Below are 21,452 nucleotides of genomic sequence, written 5' to 3'. Positions count from 1 at the left end.
CTCGTCTCTACTAAAAATACAAAAATTAGCCAGGTGTGGTGGTGTGTGCCTGTAGTACCAGCTACTTGGGAGACTGAGGCAGGAGGATTGCTTGAAGCAGGGAGATGGAGGTTGTAGTGAGCTGAGATTATGCCACTGCACTCCAGCCTGGGTGATAGAGTAGACTTCATCTCAAAAATAAATAAATAAATAAATAAATAAATAAATAAACAAATGAAATTGATTTAGAAAACATTATTCTGTTTCCATATATGCCATAAAACTATATGTCACTCAAGACTAACTAGAAACACTTTTGCATCAACCTTTCTTTTGGATTATGTCATGGATTATTCATGATTTCTTTCCATAAGCATAGATGCCACAGACCTGGCTGAACTCCCTAACTGCCTGCTTGTACTAATTCACCAATGTTATACTAGGCAGGTATCAAGAACAAATTATATTTGAAGGAAAATTCCGCTTCTCATATGTGGAATTATAGCTAAGAAAAGGCGTGGAGGTGATAATCTAATAGCCTTTTGAAATCAACTGAGGGTTAATTTTCACTCACCACAATCATAATTCTTCTGACTTAATGGTTCAATAGATAAGGAAAACCACAATCTAGAGTAATTATCTTTTCTACTTATTATACAGGTTTTTTGAGACAGCATTATCAAAGTATTTATTATAACGTCAAATAGCGTATATGCCTTTTCCTGCAATAAACACAGAATTTCAAAATATTAAAGGATTTCTGAAACCCTTTGATGTGTTAAATATTAGATTTTCATATACCATATTTAGAATACCATATTTCCTCCTCCAAGACTTTAAAAATTACTAACAATCCATTCTCTCAGATTTGATATGATAAACATTGTCCTTGTTCCTGATGTGATTTCTGTGATGCACTTTTCTAGCGGTCATTGCCCTCAGGCATAAATGATCAATACGTTATTGTGCTGAGCTATTGCAACATGCATTTGCCTGTTTCTTAAGCATCCCTTCTATTTGAAGACAAACCATCTTTAATTGGAAAGTTAAGATAATTATAACAAACATCCTTTTAAATGACATAGTAAGAAAAACTTACTTTGTCAGTTTCCTCTTCTTTAAGCCATTTTTACTCCTGATAATTAAAAAAGAAAAGACAAATTTATCTGGGCAAAAGAATCGATTAACATAATAATTAAACTTGAAGAGCTTTAAATAATTACATCAGGTACCTCAATTTCATTTAATTTTCATTAAACACATGTCAGGTTTGTTTAATTACTTTTCCTTAAATGAGAAGATAATAATAATTTTAGATTCATGTTTTAAAACTCTACTAGATTGCATGAACATATCTGCACTTTATATTTCCTATTTGCTAAAAACTGAGTCTAGAAATAAAATTTCTAACTGCTGTCGATTAGGTTGCTAAAGCAATTTGTGAATATATAGGAATATCTATCTACCACCTGAATACTCCAGTTTCTACAGGCAGGAAGGGAGAATTGGAGAATAAAATGGAGAACTAATAAAGAGAGGGTGGAATTTTTTTTTTTTTAATTAAAGACTAAAATAACATTTTCTGACATTTTTCTTTGGGGATATGAATGTGTGCTGTCAGTGTGGATGTGTATATTATATAATTCTACTATGGCATTGTTTTTATTCCATCTTGAACTAATTTTTAAGCTATCTGAAGAACTGGACCTATTACCTGCTTGCCCTTCATCATTACTGGTCTGTAAGCTCAAACACAGGAAATGCTAAAGGGCTTTAGTCAGTCACATTTGTTTAGGGGATAACTAGGGTAATAGTTTTCACCCAACCAAGTGAGATAACTCACCTAAGTTAGCGAAGGCTAACAGTATCTACTGAAGCACTTTGTGATTGTATTCTTACTATCTTCTATAAATAATAAATATTAAAACATGATTGATTGTATGAGTGACATTATAGCAAATTTTTTTTGTAATTAATTTTCAGACATCTTTACATAATTTTGATGGAAGCATCCAAGTTTTCAGAAAATAAATAGTCTATGGTAAATAACCAGTTGTGATCTTAGTACTTTAATGTGTCCAAATATTTATTTATATTTAGAATTATGAGTATTTGGATATCTCCACTCCCTGAAAGCTTTTAGCAGGATGAAGCACTATTTTGTCTGTGCTTTCACAGCACTTCGCAATGGAGAGTTTCTCACACTGTGTGACTGTTAGTTGCTGATACACACCCTGCTGCACTACAGCTTCCCCCCAGGGCTGAACATAGTGAAAGAAACACATAGTGAGTGGTCAATAAATGCCTATTCAATTGAACTGAAACAAAATATCTCTTCCATGTTACCCTCAGAATTTCAGTGAATGATTCCTTAAAGAATTGGATACTAGACTTGGGCCTGTGATGTTCTGATTGAAAAAATGGGACTTGTGGATGGAGAGAAAGTTACGCAGGTCAGGAAGTATAGAAACACATCCAGGAAGGCAAGTGGTGTTTGTGGTTTCAGGTAGTTTTAATTTCCTCCCACTTCTAAGTGAAAGCAATCCATTCAATGGTTCCTGTTCTATTTTTTCTCCCTCATCCTCTTTGTCTTCCATACTGGAGATTAGAGAGAAAAAACCGTTCAGTCCTTACTCTATCTCTCCCTGATCCCCTCACAAAACACTGTCATGTTGGACATAGCTGCATCGTATAGGCATTTGGAAACCTAAAGGAATATTTATTGATCATGTTTTTTATTCAGCCCCTGTGATGGTAACTTAGTTAGCTTTAGGAATTCCACATTTACTTCTTGCAGTAAGAGTCAATTACTTCAGTGCTTTCGGAAAGCAGAATGTCAGAGGAGATGACTAACAGCTCTGCAAAGTCAGGAGGCTGCCAACATATTTTGTGATCCGGAGTGAACAAAAAAATACTTTCCTATCCAAACAGACTTTAAAGGAAACTAAGAAGTAACAAATATGTGTGATAGGGTAACACTGAATAAATTCAGTGCTGAAATATTAAGCTGCTACAACTCGGCAGCTGTGTAGAAACCTGATTCATGGAGGAGAGACACATTTTTTTCTTTCACTCTCATTCATTATTGAATGAACTTACAATATAATGTATAATTGTGCTACATGTTTTGTGTGACATATTATCATATACTTATTGGCATAAGTAATGATGATTTGTATACAGTTTTCATTGTTTTATTTAGATCTTGCGGATTCCAAAGAGTTTCTGTATCCTAAGGCTGTGGAACATGACAGGATTGAATTCTGAAATTTCACAGCAACACTGATAAAATGTTCCTACATTTTCAATTGCTGTGTTAATTACAAGACTAAAACCAGGGGAAAATTTATGCAAATTAAGGCTTTGCTAGCAATTTTAACTTACGCACATTCTGGAAAGAGCCAATGTGTGCCCGTGTTACAGTGACGATTTTGTGTGACATGTAGGGTATCGTCTTTTTGTTGGAAAAGATTTTCCAAATCAATAAAGAACCCCCATCAGACATACATATAGCATATATGCATAGAGGATTTTGCACTTTTAATTTTGTTATCTTTCACTTATATTAGGTAAGGTTCAAAATCCTAATGACTTCAGAAAGTTAAGCTACATTCCGCATGAGTTTGTCATGGTTGTGACAGTCTCGGAAAGCCATCCTAACTGCAATTCATTCCAAAGAAGCAATAACAGGGACATAGCATTTATAATGGTTAAAACAAGACAAAACAAAACTCTAAAAGTCTCCAATTTTGTCAGTGCTGCTTACTCTTTGATGAGCTAGGCAGAAACCATTCCCAAATCTTAAAAAGGACTTTAGGATTATATCATTCTTCAAATAGAACATGCAATCATCATGAGTGAAGCTGAGCATTTTCAACTAAACGTCACTTCCTGTTCAAATTGCCATCTGCTTAGGGTTGAGAACAAGCAGATGAATACCTGAGTACAGCATGAGGGTCATTATGGCAGTAAAAAAAAAAAAAAAAAAAAAAAATAGTGACACTGAATCTAAATGATTTCTTTCAATAGGAAATATACTCTAAGTTATGAAAGTCAGAAATCCTTGCAGAACATGATCCTGAGACTAACCTAACTGGGCACTGGTCCTCCACACTGATTCTGCTACCAACCTGGGAAAAGATTCGAGCAACACTATGAGAGAGAGAAAGAGTTTTTCGATTTTTACACAAACCATTAGTGTTATCAGATGGGTTTTAGAAAATCAACAGGAACATGTATTTCCAAGAAATTGACAGTTGAGAAAGGAAGTTGAACAGTGTGTTAGGCCGTGTGCATCGGGGGAGATGGCTCTGTTATTTGCAGTTGTTGTTAACAGGGTAATTGAAATATGAAGACAAACACATCATTAGGAGGATTAAAAATGACTCTTTAGCCAATGAAAGCAGGGAAAAATAACTACAAGTGATTAGATGAGCAAACAGGGAATTTGAGTGGTTGTGTGAGTAGCAGCTGTACTTCAATGAGCGGGGACCATGAACTTCACTTGTTTTGTATCTGCCAGTATACTAGCCTAGGGCTGAGAACACAGTTTATATCTAGTATGTTTTCACTAGTTGTTATGTGTGAAATTTACTGGAAGTGACAGAAAGCATGGAGCTCTATCTTTTGCCTTCTCTTCTCACCTGGAGACAACAATTTACAGTTTCAAGGTGATTCTTCTAAAAACTACTGAAGGGTATTTTTCTCCTCACAAGTTGGGTCTCATGCTATTTAATTGGTACTATAAATAGCAGACCTTGTGAGGGTTGTTGAAATTTGAAGGTAGGTTCATCAGTGAGGCCTATTAAGGAAGATGTGCTTATTTGCACAGGCCTACCTTACAGAAGCTTAAAAATGAACTGTGGAAAATGAGAAAGTTTCAGAGAATTAAGCAGAGAAATAATATATGCATCTTCTTTCTTTCTTTCATTTTAATTGCAATCTGGGATTCTTTATGGGTATTTACTATCAGTATTTCATTGATATCGACTATTTGAGGATGATTAGTAGATGTTCAGTTAAAAGTAAATATATATTTTGAAGGTAAAAATGGAATTTATGTGTGCTACTCATACCTGAAAACTATTTGATGTCAAATACTGAAAATATTGAGTCGACTGTGCTGAAGCCCTATGCTAAAAACTGTAATAACAAACTTAGAATAACAGTGAATGGGTCCTCAGCATTTAGCACAATCTTCTGACTTTATTACTTATACATCATGTGTACTTTGTTTCAAAAGCTTTCCTCTAGTCTCTCTCTTTTTTAAAGGAAGATATGAATTCTGGAATTAACAATCTCTATTTCGAGGAAATCCTTTTTAATGTTTCTTCTACTGCAAGTTGAAATCCTAAATTCTGCCAGCTGCATTTATTCTGTCCTTAGAGAAGCAGAAGAACATTTCTTCAACTGTCTTTTTGAATAAATAAACTCTCCCGATTGCTTTTCATACCTGCACCCCCACCCCATAAGCTATTTTTTCCATTCTATATTTTTATTGTTTTCTTCTGAGACCTTTTCAAGTTGTCCACATTTATGGTTCTGTCTGTGCATAATTTAGTACCTAAACACTAGGTATTAATATTTAAGGACAATGACTTTTTTGTCAGTTCCATGGGAAACTGCTACCTTTTATCTTACAGCACAGGAAAAGAAATAGTTCTTGATTCTTTAGTCTCAGAATTCAAGGTTACTATTATTATTACATATTAAAAAGTCAAAAGGAACACTTCAAGATTTGATTATTAAAATGGTTTATAAAAAATTAAAAAAATAAAATGATCTATAAGTCAAGAAAATAAAATTAAAGAAGACTGCTCTTTACAGAGGAAGAATAGGTTTCAGAAAGAACTGAGTTTGGAACGTGGATTTTCTATATAGTGGAATGTGCTATTAAGACAGTTAATCTCCTCAAGCCTCCATATCTCTAAAATGGGACTAATAAAACTCTCTGAAGGATTGTGGGGGAGAATTAAATAAGATATTTATACAAAGAGGCTTGCACATAGCTGTTCAATAGTAACTGAGTTAGCATTATTATAAACACAAGGAGCCCTCAGATACAGAGGATTAATACACTCTGATTGCTCCATCTTAATGTATTTCTACCTTGGAAATTTGGAGCTTTCTAATGGATGAAGACGATGATGGAAAATGGAAAGCATTATTTATAAAGATGAAAGCCAATGGATTGACTCAATGGAGAAACAAATAACTAGTACTAAACGGGGGAAAATAAGCTTGCCAAGAATATCATGAGAAATAAATTTAACTGAGAAAACATCATAGTTAACATCTTTGTACCATTAATTGCTTTAATCCACTTCAATACATGATGTGTTACTGAACACATAAAATAGTCAAAAAGAAACTTTCCTTTTTATTTACTTCTTGAAAGCTAACTTAAGAGTCTGTGTTAGATAAACAGTAAAAAAAAAAATCACTTACCAAGGATTAATATAAAATGCCAAAAGATAATCAGTCCAAAGACATGAAGGTAGCAGGGTTAAGAAAGCAAATATACTCCTACGCCTGTGTGCATTAATAGATAACAGATGGAAAGATGAAAAAGTTGCAAGAGTTAGTAATATAAACTGTGAATAGATACCAGTTAATTACCTACTGGGATCAATTAATATGATAAGCACCTTAATTACAACTAAATATTAATCCATCCTGTGGAATATAAATGTGAGGGCTTAAATGCTGCAATATTGACAAAATCAGTTTTTATTCACACATGACCTTATTGTAATCAGATATATTTCTTTCTGCTTATTTTGTGTCAATTAGACTGATGCTAGGTGATTACATTTCATATTCCGTTAAATGAAGCACTTAAATGCCTCATTACTTATCTTGAGTCTTATTCTTGGGTATTATTCTTCCAATGGTTAAGCCTATTTTAAGAAACCTCTGTAACATTATATGATAGCTAAACAGCAGCTTGTGTGAGAAAATAAAAATGGTCAGTTTACATGTACTGATTCCAGTGAAGACTAAGCTTTTAAGAGACATTCTTATAAAGTTGCACTACTAAGTGTGACTTTCTGTATTTTTAAATTACCATAAAATTTATAAATATAACCCTTGAAACAGAGGTTTGGATGATACTCGGATATCATTCATTCAAGATAAATAGCTCATTAACTACTTAGTCTGTGACGTCACTGATATTCATCTAAGTAGGAGCAAAATAGTTTAGTTTCACTTAAATTCTAAGTCAGACTGTTGATTTAAAATGCCTGGTTTCAGATATTCAAACTACTTGTCAAACAGAACACCCATTAATACAGATTTAAAAATATCCTGTGACTGTATCTGTAGTTATTCTGAGAATTACGGGAAAAAATACTGTCACCTTGTCACTTCAGTTATTACAAAGCATCACTGAGATATCTATTCTCAGTCAGCTAGAAAATGCTAGGGTCTGCAAAACTGTCTTCGTGAAGACAATGTGCTTGATTTTATAGGAAGATCCTGAAGTGAATTCTCTTTGCCTCAGTTCTCCCATGACTGGTCTCCCATAAATTCTATGAATTGTGACTGGCTGTGAAGTTAGTTAATACATAACTCTCATGAGTCACAAATATTAAATACATATAATAGGATTGGCTCCTGGATGGGCCACTCATCACTGCTCTCCCATTGGGCCTTTTAAAAGGGTGAGCCAGGCAAGAAACAAGTACCAGTGAGTCAATTTCTTAATTTTGGAAAGAGTGCTAATATATCTGAACAAACAGTAATGTTTCCTAACTTTACACCATCAAGGATTGATGGATTTCTTTTTCTTCACAGTTGGGTTAATTGTATTTTAATAGTAAAATTCTATTCATGTTACAATTTTAAAATGGCACAACATATTGTATTTTTAAAAAGAATCTGGTTTCAACTAGATTTTCAACCAGAGTGAGTATCAGCTACACTGAGGAAAGTAAAATTTATATCCTAAATAAAGTTCTCCGTCCCTCATTGATTCTGTAAAATTTCCAGTCTCCCATATATATTTCTTTAAGATTAACCATTTTAGGGAGTTAGAAAACAGAAAGAAATAACTTAACAATGATTAGTATGACATATATTCATTTACGTATACTTTGCATCATTGCTTGCAAAAGAAACAAACTAGACCATATAAGTAGTACTAGCTTCATGTTAAATATTTACTTAATTAGTACTTTTGTTAGGCAGTAATTGAACTGAATGGGATTGTTAATTTTCATCTATCATTGTCAGGTATAATGTCAACCAATTTAATCTCATGACAATGCTCTTTAAAATTCGAACACTTCCTCCCTCCAGGTCCTTAATACTCAAGCATAAGGAAAAACGAAGCCATGTTTTCTTATGAAATTTCCTTGGCTTTGATATTTATTTATCTGTAAGGATGAGAACTGAATACTGGGCTGTATAATTTTTTTTTTTTTGAGACCAAGTCTCGCCCTGTCACCCAGGCTGGAGTGCAATGGTGCGGTCTTGGTTCACTGCAACCTCTACCCCTCCGGCCAAGCAATTCTTCTGCCTCAGCCTCCAGAGTAGCTGGGATTACAGGTGTTCACCACCATGCTCAGCTAAGTTTTTGTATCTTTAGTAGAGATGGGGTTTCAGCATGTTGGCCAGGTTGGTCTTGAATTCCTTACCTCGTGATCCGCCTGCCTTGGCCTCCCAAAGTGCTGAGATTACAGGCGTGAGCCACCGCACCTGGCCTGGGCTGTATAATTTTTTGACAGAAGTCATGGCTCTTATCTCCTCAGGCACTGAAATGTGAGTTTAAAATAGAGATGCTGGGTGGGCATGGTGGCTCATGCCTGTAATCCTAGCACTTTGGGAGGCTGAAGTGAGAGGATCGCTTCAGCCTAGGATTCGAGACCAGCCTGGGTAATATAGTGAGAACTCATTTCTACAAATATTAAAAATTAGCCAGATGTGGTGGTGCATGCGTGTAGGCCCAGTTACTCGGGAGGTTGAGATGGGAAGATTGCTTGAGCCCAGGAGGCAGAAATTGCAGTGAGCCGAGATCATCCTGCACTCCAGCCTGGGTGATCAAAGAAGAAGATTCTGTCTCCCCCCAAAATATGAAACAATAAACAATAAAATAAAATAAAATGGAGGTGCTGCTGTGTCTCAAGCTGCTTCACTGGAATCTCTTCTCGTGCCTTTATCCACCACTTGTTCAGTGTGGCCCCTGCATTTAAGCCCTTCTTCAGCACAGGTATGGGCTCCTGTGCACAATTGTTTCAGTCCTTTGTTTAATATTGTAAATACAGAGCAGACTATGATGTTTTCCCCACTTTGGAACTGCACTGAGCTTATATAAGCCATTATGGTCTGTGAAGATCTAGCTATTGAAAGTCTACCATCACTGAAATCATAAAAGGGGAATCAGGCAAAACTATCCCCAAAAGACAGTAAAACCAACTTTGGAGCACACACAGCATAGTTAAACCATGTAGAAGCTTGTTCCAAAACAATACTCACCAGTTGTATGGAAGTTTTCCATCCCTCTCTAACGACGCAAAATTGACAAAGGTACCCGCTCCACACTCCCTGTTTGAAAGGAACCACAAAATCAAGGTTACTGCATGACAAAGCATTCTTACCTTGACATACAAGTAAAGAGAGCCTTTACTAGCTTATCATCACAGCGTTAAATGAAGAAAATAGCAAATACAAGTTCCATATGCTCCTTTTTGGCATGCAGTGCAAACGAGAAAGATAAAACAAAATGAAATAATCTTTTGTAAGTTTGCAAATCAAAACATTTGAGGCCAAAAGAATTCACTTCACCATCCTTTCCAAAGGGTATTCATAATTCTAAAATAAATATTCTAACTATTTGGGGTATAATATTTATTTATTTATTTTACAAAGCCTTTAATAGTAACAGAAACTCTCATATATGAACTGAGGATTTTTCATCTTTAGCAAAAATTCTTTGTAGGGTTTTGTTTTATGGCATTTTGATTTCCTCTCTACAATGATAGTGGATCAAGTGGATTGTTTACTTCCTCCAAAATCTTTCTCTTATATTGTCATGCCCATATTATTCATCACTTGAGATTAGAATAAAAGAACAGTATGAATTGAAATAGGCAAGCTTCTGGCATGCCTATTATCCAGAATGCGGCCTATTAATCTGCCAGTAAAAACACTATTGAAGTTTTTTTTCCCAGAAGTAGAGCAAAAGTAAACATATTCTCATGCCTTCTCTACCTTTTGACTAATTTCATGCATGAATAACATAGTTCATTGGGGCTCATGTATCTCATTTTTTCTTTATATGGAAATAATGGATTTAATATTCCGACTGAAACAGAGATTTTGACATTACTGGCACAATGTGAGAATTATTTGAATTATCTACCTGTTCTTATTAGGGTGTTTCAAGAACAATTTTCTTCTTTTGAAAAAAATACACTAATATACTATCATGGTGTATTATAAATTACACATCATTAATGAATTTTCCTATGTCGATTTCCTATATATGGGATTTATTTTATCTCTAACTCAAGGGTTCTAATGTGGGGTTCCAAGGGTAGAATTTAGGACTCTATGAACACATGTAGGAAAAAGGTACATATTTATTTTCACAACCTTTGACTAACCTTAGCAGTCCCTTCTATTATTAAAGTTGGTACCAAACCATCATAGTAGCCATATTATTTGCTAACAATAGAAATTACATATTTTTAAATAATAGACTTGCTGCAGAGATCTTGAAATATTGTTCATATTCATCACCATGCTGAAATTGTTAGACTATTACATATCAACAGTTAATGTATTAATTAAAAAGCATACAATAGATGTTTTTTAAATATTATGATTATCATATTTCAATATAGTCGTATAATTCTATGTATTTTATTATTTATTTATTTATTTATTTATTTATTGTTTTTTTTTTTTTTTGAGATAGAGTTTCACTCTTGTTGCCCAGGCTGGAGTGCAATGGCGTGATCTCAGCTCACTGCAACCTCTGCCTCCTGTGTTCAAGCGATTCTCCTGCCTCAACCTCTGGAGTAGCTGGGATCATAGGCATGCGCCACCATGCCTGGCTAATTTTTTAAATTTTTGGTAGAGATGGAGTTTCTCCGTGTTGGTCAGGCTGGTCTCGATCTCCCAGCCTCAGGTGATCTACCCACCTCGGCCTCCCAAAGGGATTACAGGCGTGAGCCACCGAGTGCAGCCTCCTGTGAATTTTACTTTAGGCACAGAAGATGGAAGCATTATTCTTGGAAGGGTTCACCAGACTGCCAAAAATTATCATGGCACGAAAAATGATGAGAATCTCTGTTGTAAAAACTAGCTGAAAGAATCAGAACCACCCCCTCCTAAATATCTGTGGTATGTACAACAAACATGCTCAGAAATACTACTACTTGCATTATTATATCTATGACCACTTCCTCCACCATGACTACTATGAGCTAATATTTATGGCACACTTCCTATAAGTTGAGTATTATGCTATGTTATTACTGCATTAGTGCTCCTAAGTATCTGCTAATGCAGGGCCGATTATCATCTCTTCTGCATACACATTCTTCCCCTGGCTTCCAGGCCACCACACGCCCTTAGTTATCCTTACAGTCCACTGGCTGCCTCTCGTCAGTCTCTTACTGTTATCTTCTTTTCTCCCTGAACACCTTAATATTGACCGTTCCAGTGCTTAATCCAGGGACTTCCTCTTTTACTTTTACTTTTACTTCCTGAATTTCATCCAGTCTAAAGCTCTAACTAACAACTCTCTCTCTTTTTTTTTTTTTTTCCTGAGACAGAGTGTCACTCAGTCACCCAGGCTGGAGCGCAGTGGCATGATCTTGGCTCACTGCAACTTCTGCCTCCTGGGTTCAAGTGAGTCTCCTGTCTCAGCCTCCCAAGTAGCTGGGATTACAGGCGCTCGCCACCATGCCTGGCTAATTTTTTGTATTTTTAATAGAGATGGTTTTCACCATGTTGGCCAGGCTGGTCTCGAAGTCCTGGCCTCAAGTGATCTGCCCGCCTCAGCCTCCCAAAATGCTGGGATTATAGGCATGAGTCACTGTGCCTGGCCAACAACTCTCAACTTTATATCTTCAACCAAGAGTTCTCTCCCTAACATTAGACTTTTATGCTCAGCTGGCTACTCTGCACCTGCACTTGCAGATTGTCTCAAACTTAACATTTCTGTGATGGTTAATACTGAGTGTCAAATTGATTGGATTGAAGTATACATAGTATTGATCCTGGGTGTGTCTGTAGGAGTGTTGCCAAGGGAGATTAACATTTGAGTCAGTGGGCTGGGAGAGGCAGACCCACTCTTAATTGGGTGGGCACTATGTAACCAGCTGCCAGTGACTATAAAGCAGGCAGAAAAACATGAAAAGGAGAGACAGGCCTAGCCTCCCAGGCTTCAACTTTCTCCTGTGCTGGATGCTTCCTGCCCTTGCACATTGGACTCCAAGTTCTTCAGTTTTGAGATTCAGACTGGCTCTCCTTGCTTCTCAACTGCTCTTCAGCTGCTCTTCAGCCTATTGTGGAACCTTGTGATTGTGGAAGTTGATATTTAATAAACTCCCATATATATTATAATAATAATAAACTCCCATATACATATGTGTATATGTGCATATATATGGGAATTTATTAAGTATTATTATAATATATATGGGAGTTTATTAAATATTATATATATGTGCATCTATATGGGAGTTTATTAAGTATTATAATATTATATATGGGAATTATATATATATCTCTCTTTCCTTTTAGTTTTGCCTCTCTGGAGAACCATGACTAATACAATTTCCAAAACTGAAGTCTTGATGTTCCCCCAACTCTGACCTAGAATCCTCTCTCAGTTGATGGCAACTCCATTCTTTCAAGTGCTAGGGCCAAAATCTTGGAGTTATCTTTAACTCCTTTTTTTCATTTCCATTCCACATCAACTTATTAGCAAATCCTGTTGCTCCTATTTTCAAAATACATTCAGAATCTGATGGCTTCTCTCTGCCTTTAGTGCTGCTACTCTGGACTGAACTATTACCATCTCTTGCCTGGATTCCTGGCTACCACAATTGATACGTCTGCCTCTGTCCTGGTCCCAATACAGCTTGTTTTCTACGTAAAAGTCAAAACGAGGCCGGGCATGGTGGCTCACGCCTGTAATCTCAGCACTTTGGGAGGCCAAGGCGGGTGGACTACGAGGTCAAGAGATCGAGACCATGGTGAAACCCCGTCTCTACTAAAAAAAATACAAAAATTAGCTGGGCGTGGTGGCGCACACCTGTGGTCCCAGCTAGTCGGGAGGCTGAGGCAGGAGAATTGCTTGAACCTGGGAGACGGAGGTTGCAGTGAGCCGAGATCGCGCCACCGCACTCCAGCCTGGTGCCTGGCAACAGAGCAAGACTGTCTTAAAAAAAAAAAAAAAAAAAAAAAAAGAAGTAAAAACGAAAGTGTTAAATCTAAGTCAGATGCTGGTTAATCTGCCCCAGCTGCAATGTCTGCCCATTTTACTGAGTAAAAGCCAAAGTCCTTCCAATGGCTTATGAAGCCCTGTGTGACCTGGCATCTCCTTCTATCCTTGTCTTCCTCCGCTTTAGTCACTCTGCTACACTTTGAACATCCCAGTCCTGCTCCTACCCCTGGACCTTTACACCAGCTGTTCTTGCTACTGGGCACACTCTTCCCACAGATAACACAGGCTACCTCCCTCCCAGGCTGCAAGTCTTTGCTCCAATGCCACTATTTCAGTGAAGCCTACCCACCTCCCAGGGCCCATCTTCCCACACTGGTATTGCTTATTTCCCTTACTTGGCTTTGTTTCTTTTTCTTATCACTGCAAACATACGGTGCAATGTTTTTACTTATATCTTTATTGTTTATTGTCTATTTCTCCCCCTAGAATATAAGCTCCTGAAGGCACATATTTTTGTCTGTTTCATATACTGTCATATATGTATCAATTTTGTAATATGAATGCATGAAGATTCAGTGACCTACACAAATTCACACAAGTTGGAAGTCAAGATTTGACCTCAAGGAGGCCAAGTATGGTGACTCATGCCTGTAGTCCCAACACTTCGGGAGGCCGAGGTAGGCAGATCACTTGAGGTCAGGAGTTTGAGACCAGCCTGGCCAACATGGTGAAACTCTGTCTCTCCTAAAAATGCAAAAATTAGCTAGGCGTAGTGGTGCATGCCTGTAATCCCAGCTACTCAGGAGGTTGAGGCAGGAGATTCACTTGAACCTGAGAGGCAGAGATTGCAGTGAGCAGAGATGGTGCCATTGCACTCCAGCCTGGGTGACAGAGTAAGATCCTGTCTAAAAAAAAAAGGAAAAAGAAAAAAAGATATGACTTTAAGCAGTGAGTGTAATTTCAGAGATCTCCACTGAAGTCACAGTGCAATCCCATCTCTTCTTATCCTTTTAAGATTTATTCAAATGCCAACCTTCAAGAAGCTAATTTCACATTCTGAATTAGTCTTTATTCTCTACTATCATGGGATCTTCTTTTTAATCTTCTTACCCTACATGTTAGCTTATGCCTTTAAATATATCTATTTGTCTATCCAGGTAGGTGGGTAAGTTCCTAGTGGACAGCTTTGTTTTCTTTGGATATGCCATGTCAGGCACTGATTAGATCACTTTTGGCTGGATGAATTTATTTATGAATAGGTGAGTGATAGAATTCTCAGACAGAAGAAACATGTTAACTTATAATTCAGCAGGTTAATATTAGGCAAATATAAATTTTAACCAAGTTTCCAAAACCAAGTAGTATTCAAATAAGCAACAGTTTTTAAGGGGATTGATAGATTGTTCTGATAATACAGGGGGCCACAGAAAGCACTTGAGAATATGCTCTGATGAGCAGTGCGTTGGTGGTCAAAGGAACAGAGAAGAACTGACATTGTAAATCAAAGCCTTTTCTAACTGCAAGAAAAATTAAACTGGCTGCAACTCTGAGTAATAAGAATAAAATTAATAGAGACTTCTAATGGACCTAATCATAAACTGTATCAATATTTTCCAATAAAACAGTTTAAAATTATGGAGAGGATTCCCCCCATTTTTTCTTGTCATCTTTATTTTTATTAACTTTTTTCATTAATTATACTGAACAGACATAGAAATTTCTTTTACTCCAAACATGTTTGAAAGTACCCAAATGTAATAGATCACCACATATGGACTACTTCAAATGCCACAATTTGATAGCAAGAGGTCTGACTTTGTGTAAACAAGCAATCCTTTGCTTTCTCATGTCAATGGTAATATTTTCCAACATGATGTTTAAAAGTCTATTTAGAAAACACACAAAATAGAAACAGACACTGAAAACTAAAATCAAATTTACAGCTATACAACTGAGGTCTGCAAAAACAATACATATATGGCAGATAAAGATATTTTAAAGATTGTGGATAAAAGATTAATAAAACTTAACTTACCTAGCCATCTGCAGATGCTTTTTCCTAAGAATAATGAGGGTAACAAGCAATAGTCCAATTAAAAGTGTGCTAAGGATGGCCAGCACGGAGATCACTACCACATTGGGATTCATCTCTGTAACTAAAGAGATAAGTCATGTATTTTCATCATAGGTTCTGTTATAGGGAAACAAACAGAACCATTCATTGTCTCTCATCTAGTCTTAAGAGCAGGTGAACTTATGATGATACCAATAATAATAACAATCATGTTCCCCAAGCCAACAATGACCTCTTCCTGGTTAACTGTAACTTCGCAAACTAGACTGATAAATGGTATTCAGGTGTCTGGAAGAATTGAGTCCATTTAAAAGGCCTACAGCATTCAGGATATTCTTATAAAGGGAAACTGAAGAATGAAGAATACCTGTGCCACAGTTTAAATTCATTTGAAAGCTAAAAATATAGAAGTAATTATTATGCATTATCACTTTTTAACATTTTCACAAGCTTAGAGGGTGGCAACTTATTTTATGCCCATGATTTTGAAGTCAGAAAGCACAACTGTATACTTTGCTTACAACTAATCATGTATATGAAAAAGACATTAGTAAACTACCATCTGCTGAAGCACTTAACACATTACTAGAAGCAGGCATTCTGATGATCTGTGGCCATATGTTTAGAGGTTTTCCATCTGCATAACTCAGGAGATTAAACCTATTAATAGGTTGTAGAGCCCTGAAGAACAGGGGTCACGTCCTTTTTGTGTACTCTCTATAAAGTCTTATCTCCTATGGCACTTACACATTGTCTACTCCTTCACACTATGTGGAAGAACAGGATATCAAAGGCAGGAACGTAGGTTAAATGTTTGCATAAAACTCTTTAAAATGGGCCTGAGGACTCATACCATCTTTTGCATTGATCATAAAATCGCAGAATGAGCGAGCACATCTGATCCCTAAGGTTTTGGGTATTTATCATTTCCCATGTGGGCCAGCTTGGCTCCAGTTTATGGGTAGAGCGCTTTAAACAGAAAGAACAATAGACTCATGGTCAGAAGAGTTGTTCACTTGAGTATTAACTGCTATTTGGAGAAGTCATTTCATCTGCCCTACGGGCCTCATTTTCCTCATTTGCAAATAAGTTTAATAATATTGTACTGTGTTGTCACGGAGCTGACAAGGAATGATGGACATTAAGGTACAGTTGACCCTTGAACAAAATAAGTTTTAACTGTGCAGGTTCACATATATGTGGATTATCTTGCCCCTCTGCCACCCTTGAGACAGCAAGACCAAAACCCTCTTCTTCTCAGTTGACTCAATGTGAAGACCATGAGGGAGATCTTTTTGAAGATCTGCTCCCACTTAATGAATAGTAAATATATTTTCTCTTCCTTATGATTTGCTTAATGATATTTTATGTTCTGTAGCTTACTTTATTGTAAGAATACAAATATAACATGTGTAACATACAAAAATGTGTTAATCAACCGTCTACATTATTGGAAAGACCTCTGGTCAACAGTAGTCTATGAGTAGTTAAGTTCTGGAGGAGTCAAAAATTATATTTGGATTTTGAACTATGTAGGAGTCAGCACTTCTAACTCTCTCGTTATTCATGGTCAACTGTATACTTTAAAAAGTGTACAAGGATGTAGGAATGAGAGACAATTAAAATATTTAGCAGGTTTATTTTTTGTCCTCCCTTATGAAAAAACAAAAATTAAAAACAGAAAACCAAAAAGAAAAAGAAAAAAGAAAACAGTCCACTCCAGTCATCCCTGAATATAGCAGCTACATATATGACTAATATTACAGAAATGAAACTAAACCAGTAAAGGAATAATGAGATATGAGTGGCTTTATTACAGGAAGCTTCGTAGAGGGTCTCAGGTTGCAGAATCAGACTCTAACAAACCAGGAGCAACATATGTAATACAACTCAGAGAAAGAATAAAGAAAGAAACAGCATCATTCCAGAGTTTTCATTAATCTCTAATTTTTCCAACTTATACTTTTGGCTGGATTGGAAACTTTCTTGCTTTGACCCAGTAATCAATTATGTCATTCTCTGATCGGTGACAAATGAAGGCTAAGGCTAAATAGATGAAATTGGATTGATAAGGGTATTGTGCCTATTCCTGAAGAGGATGAGATAAATTCCCAACTAGCATTTAGAAAGCATATACTAAGGCTTTAAGTATTTTCCTTCTAAGCTTCAAAACAACTCAGGAAGTCACATATTATTATTCCAATTTTACGGATGAAAGAAAAGCTCAGAGACACCCAATGTCTTTCTCTAACTCCATAGCTAGTAAGTGCACTTTGGGATTGAAATTAAGGACTCTTTGACCCCGGAGCTTGAGATTTCTTGGTGGAATATTGGTACCATTAAAAAATACATATGCATATATATATACAGCTTTTTTTTCAAAAAGAAAAAGTGAGAAAACTATGGAAAAATATGGGGAGAACTTCCAAAGACCAGATTCCACTAGTGTGTATAATTACCCATTGTTGAGACGGCTATGAACGTAGGGACACTGGGGCTGTCATGGCTAAAGCTGGTGACACTACAATTGTAGGCAGTGGCAGGAAGAAGGCTGGAGATTGTCACGACATGAGAAGAAACAGCAACTGGTTCCTGGGATTTCAGAAAATAAGATACATTTAGGTTATCTTCATCTATCTTTTAAAAAAATATTTTTCATAGTTGAGTCAGTAACAGATTGACAGAGTGAAAAATGTACAAGATAACAAAGGATAGCGTTGAAAAATGTTCCCTTCTTTCCCCATTCCCCATCTGACCAATTCCCTTCCATGGAAGGAGCCACTGTTGTCAGGCATTATTTTTCTTCCCATATGCATTTTATGGATGTGTAAACATATACGACATAGTTAAAAAACAGAAGTGATGGCTTAGCTTACACATTGTTCTGCTTATTTTTTACCTTAGTTATCAATGTGTTTTGGTGCTTTTTCCGTATCAGTGCAGATTAAGCTATTTTATTCTTTTTAAGGGCTGCATAGAAATCCATTGAAAGGACATACAGTACTTTCTTTAGTGAGCCTCCACTGATGAATGTGTAAATGATCTCTGATTTTTTGCTATTGCAAACAATGCTACAATGAACATTATTTCACAAATTTGGGAAGACACACACACACACATATACATATTACACACAATGTATGCATGTAATATGTATGTGTGAACATACACACATACGCATATATTCATATGTTCTTTGCTAGTGTTGCATTATTCGAAGTGCTGAGTCAAAAAAGTGCACATTTAAAATTTTGAAAGCTATTGAAAAATAGTTCTCTACAGACATTTTTCAAGTTCCTCACCTATGGCGTTAATCCGTGACAATCCCTGCTTCCCTACATTCTTTCCAACACCATACATTCTCAAATTGAGCTTTTCCAATATTATTAGTGAAATTGTATATTATGGTTTTATTTTGCATTTTTTAACCATAAGTGAGGTTGCTCAATTTTTCATCTGTTCAAAAGACTTTTGTATTTATTTTTCTATGAAATATTTGTTTTGGGTTGTTCGTCTTTACCTTTCTGACTTGCAGCAATTCTTTATATATTAAGGACACTACCCTTTTGACTACCTTCTCAGCTTTTGTATAGCATCCACTAAAGACATGGCAACTTTCTGCAGTCAGAAACATTTAGTATTGACATATTCTTGGGTCAAAAACGTTGCTAACTTGGTGGACCCGTGACCAGACTAGTGACAAGTACAATTGTACAGTATCAAAAGATGAGCCAGCATCTTTTCAAAACAAGATTTTGAAACACCCTTGCCTAAAGAGATGAGAGTCATCAGCATTTTCTTCCACTTCCATCTCTTTCACTATTCTATAGAATAATTATTCTAAGGAAGACTTTTGCTAATAGGACTCGGTTGTAAGTAGCTAACTAACCATTGTTTTTTTAAAGGAAAGCATCACTGTAGTTATAGAGAAGAAAATCCATTATTGGTGGAGCAGTTATTTTCCAAATGGATTCTTAGAATAGAGAAGATTCAGCTGTTCGGTACAAATCAACAAGAGACACATTTGTAGAAGGGAATATCAAAAGGAGAAAGGAATCAAAGCAAATTATCTTAGCATTCAGTATGAAAAGATTTGCACTCCCAGCAATCCTTTTTTCTTCTCCATCTCATGAACTTCACTATTTTAAAAAATCAGTTACTTATGTTCATATATTAGTCTGCACACTGTCTTATGTAAACTCCCTAACAAATCTGTCCTTTTCCTTCCACCTCTGGCTGTGAAATATTTTTTCCTTGTGGCATTGCCACTCCTAGAACTGCAGGTTCATCTCTTTCCTTCCATTCACTCTGACTTGGTGAACAGCTCTTTCTATCAGATCTGACATTTGTAATTCTAGAGCTTTAGCAACAGCCTTCTCTCAGCCTTCATTTTGCAACAAAACTGTCCCCCTTACAAACTAGATATGCACATCTCTTTTAAATTCTCTTGGTAGTATGGACTTCTCTTGTGGTACTTATATTTTACTTTATGTTTTTCTATACTTACGCAATGTCCATACCATATAAAAATATTTTGAAGGCAAATACTGATTCTATTATATATGTACTGTACAGTGCCTTTTATATAATTGGCAATTGGTTCATGTATGCTAAATTATATTTTATATGATACAGTCTTTATTCCCTTCATCAATTCAATGGGCTACTTCCTTTATTCCTTTGCCTGACCTGGAGTGGCTATGAATTAGGGACAAATGATACAGACAAAGATAAGGGTTCTCATAATATTTTTTGGGCTTCGTCTAAGCATCCTGTTAATTGCTATCACTGAAACACAAAAGAGCAAATAAACAGTTTTCATTTTATATAGTTCAAAGAAATATAAGATTCTTTTTTTTTGCCCAGATAATTAGCCTTAATTAAAATTAACTGAGAAAAGGTAAATCAAAAGGTACAGTACCTGAAGTTTGGTTTTCTGACTGGAGCCAACTTGTTGACAGAAAACTTCAAAGAAATCAGCTACTCCCTCTTCCACCCACAGCAAAGTCACTGAAGTCTGGGTTTTGTTCACCGCGAAGAGTGATTTGGGTGGAGCTGGTTCTGAGCAAAAAAAAGGTTTTAAAAAATACTTAACTTACTAAGTGTATTCTTTTTTCTTTCACTAACAAGCAGGTGAAACATCCCCCAAATTCAAATATAGATAGGTAAGAGCCATAAAAAGTTTATATTGCTCTTGAAATACATACTTTCATACAAATGGCTATCTAACTTGGAAGGCAGAATATTTTGCCTTTTCACCCTTCCATTTTTTTACTTCTCTTTTTGAAACACTTTTGTTTTCGACTTCAGTTTCATCATAGACATAATATATTAATAGTTTCTGTATCATTTATGCTGGAGTTAGCATTGGCCTGATAATACAGAACTTTCTGGATGAGAAACAAAAATCTGTACTTAATAAAGGTGGAGAAAAATGAAAATTGGTGTGCTTCTTTCTAATGATGAGATGCAGTTTGGGATTTAGCCAACAACCTGTTTTCCTTTCTCTGGAAACTATCTGAAACAATTCAGACAAAGAAATGGCTGCTTGAAAATTTAGTCAAAATTTAAAAAGATAAAGCTAAACAGATTATATATATATATATATATATTTTGGAGGCTGGATCTCACTCTGTCACCCAGGCTGAAGTGCAGTAGTGGAAACACAGCTCATTGGAACCTCATTTCCCTGGCTCAACTGATCCTCCTGCCTTAACTTCCCAAGTAACTGGGACTGCCTGACTTATTTTTGTATTTTTTGTAGAGACAGAGGTTTGCCATGTTGCTCAGGGTGGTCTCACACTCATGGGCTCCAGCAATCAGCCTGCTTTGGCCTCTCAAAGTACTGGGATTACAGGTGTGAGTCACCGTGCCTAGCCGATAATGTAATTTTTTAAGAAAAGCATTGATGATTGGAAAAAGGATTGGATGATTAATAAAATGTTAGAGATAAATTTTTTATCTTAGACCTGTTATCTAATGTCTAATTATTAAAAA

The 21,452-nt window shown here is 36.1% G+C and overlaps 1 protein-coding gene across 3 annotated transcripts in view; it reads right to left on the bottom strand.

Annotated features, from left to right (window-relative positions):
• Positions 1-21,452, bottom strand: part of PTPRO (protein tyrosine phosphatase receptor type O) — a 274,904-nt gene that overhangs the window by 34,018 nt on the left and 219,434 nt on the right. Inside the window, exons 1-7 of one of the 3 annotated variants that reach the window (XM_064377708.1) lie at positions 20,663-20,724; positions 20,377-20,516; positions 17,915-18,047; positions 15,417-15,537; positions 9,457-9,525; positions 6,427-6,510; positions 1,079-1,114 (exon numbers count right to left, since the gene is read on the bottom strand). In XM_064377708.1, coding sequence (XP_064233778.1) covers positions 1,079-1,114; positions 6,427-6,510; positions 9,457-9,525; positions 15,417-15,537; positions 17,915-17,918 — 314 coding nt within the window. In that variant the 5' untranslated portion in view covers positions 17,919-18,047; positions 20,377-20,516; positions 20,663-20,724. Of the gene's footprint in view, positions 1-1,078; positions 1,115-6,426; positions 6,511-9,456; positions 9,526-15,416; positions 15,538-17,914; positions 18,048-20,376; positions 20,517-20,662; positions 20,725-21,452 lie in introns of those variants that run through there. The other 2 variants (XM_064377705.1, XM_064377707.1) reach the window with 2 other exon arrangements.

Source organism: Aotus nancymaae, unplaced genomic scaffold (assembly GCF_030222135.1).
Source record: "Aotus nancymaae isolate 86718 unplaced genomic scaffold, 86718_ANA_hifiasm-v0.15.2.pri h1tg000016l, whole genome shotgun sequence".
In the NCBI taxonomy this organism is placed as follows: domain Eukaryota; kingdom Metazoa; phylum Chordata; class Mammalia; order Primates; family Aotidae; genus Aotus; species Aotus nancymaae.
This window is presented reverse-complemented; position numbering and strand designations above follow the sequence as displayed.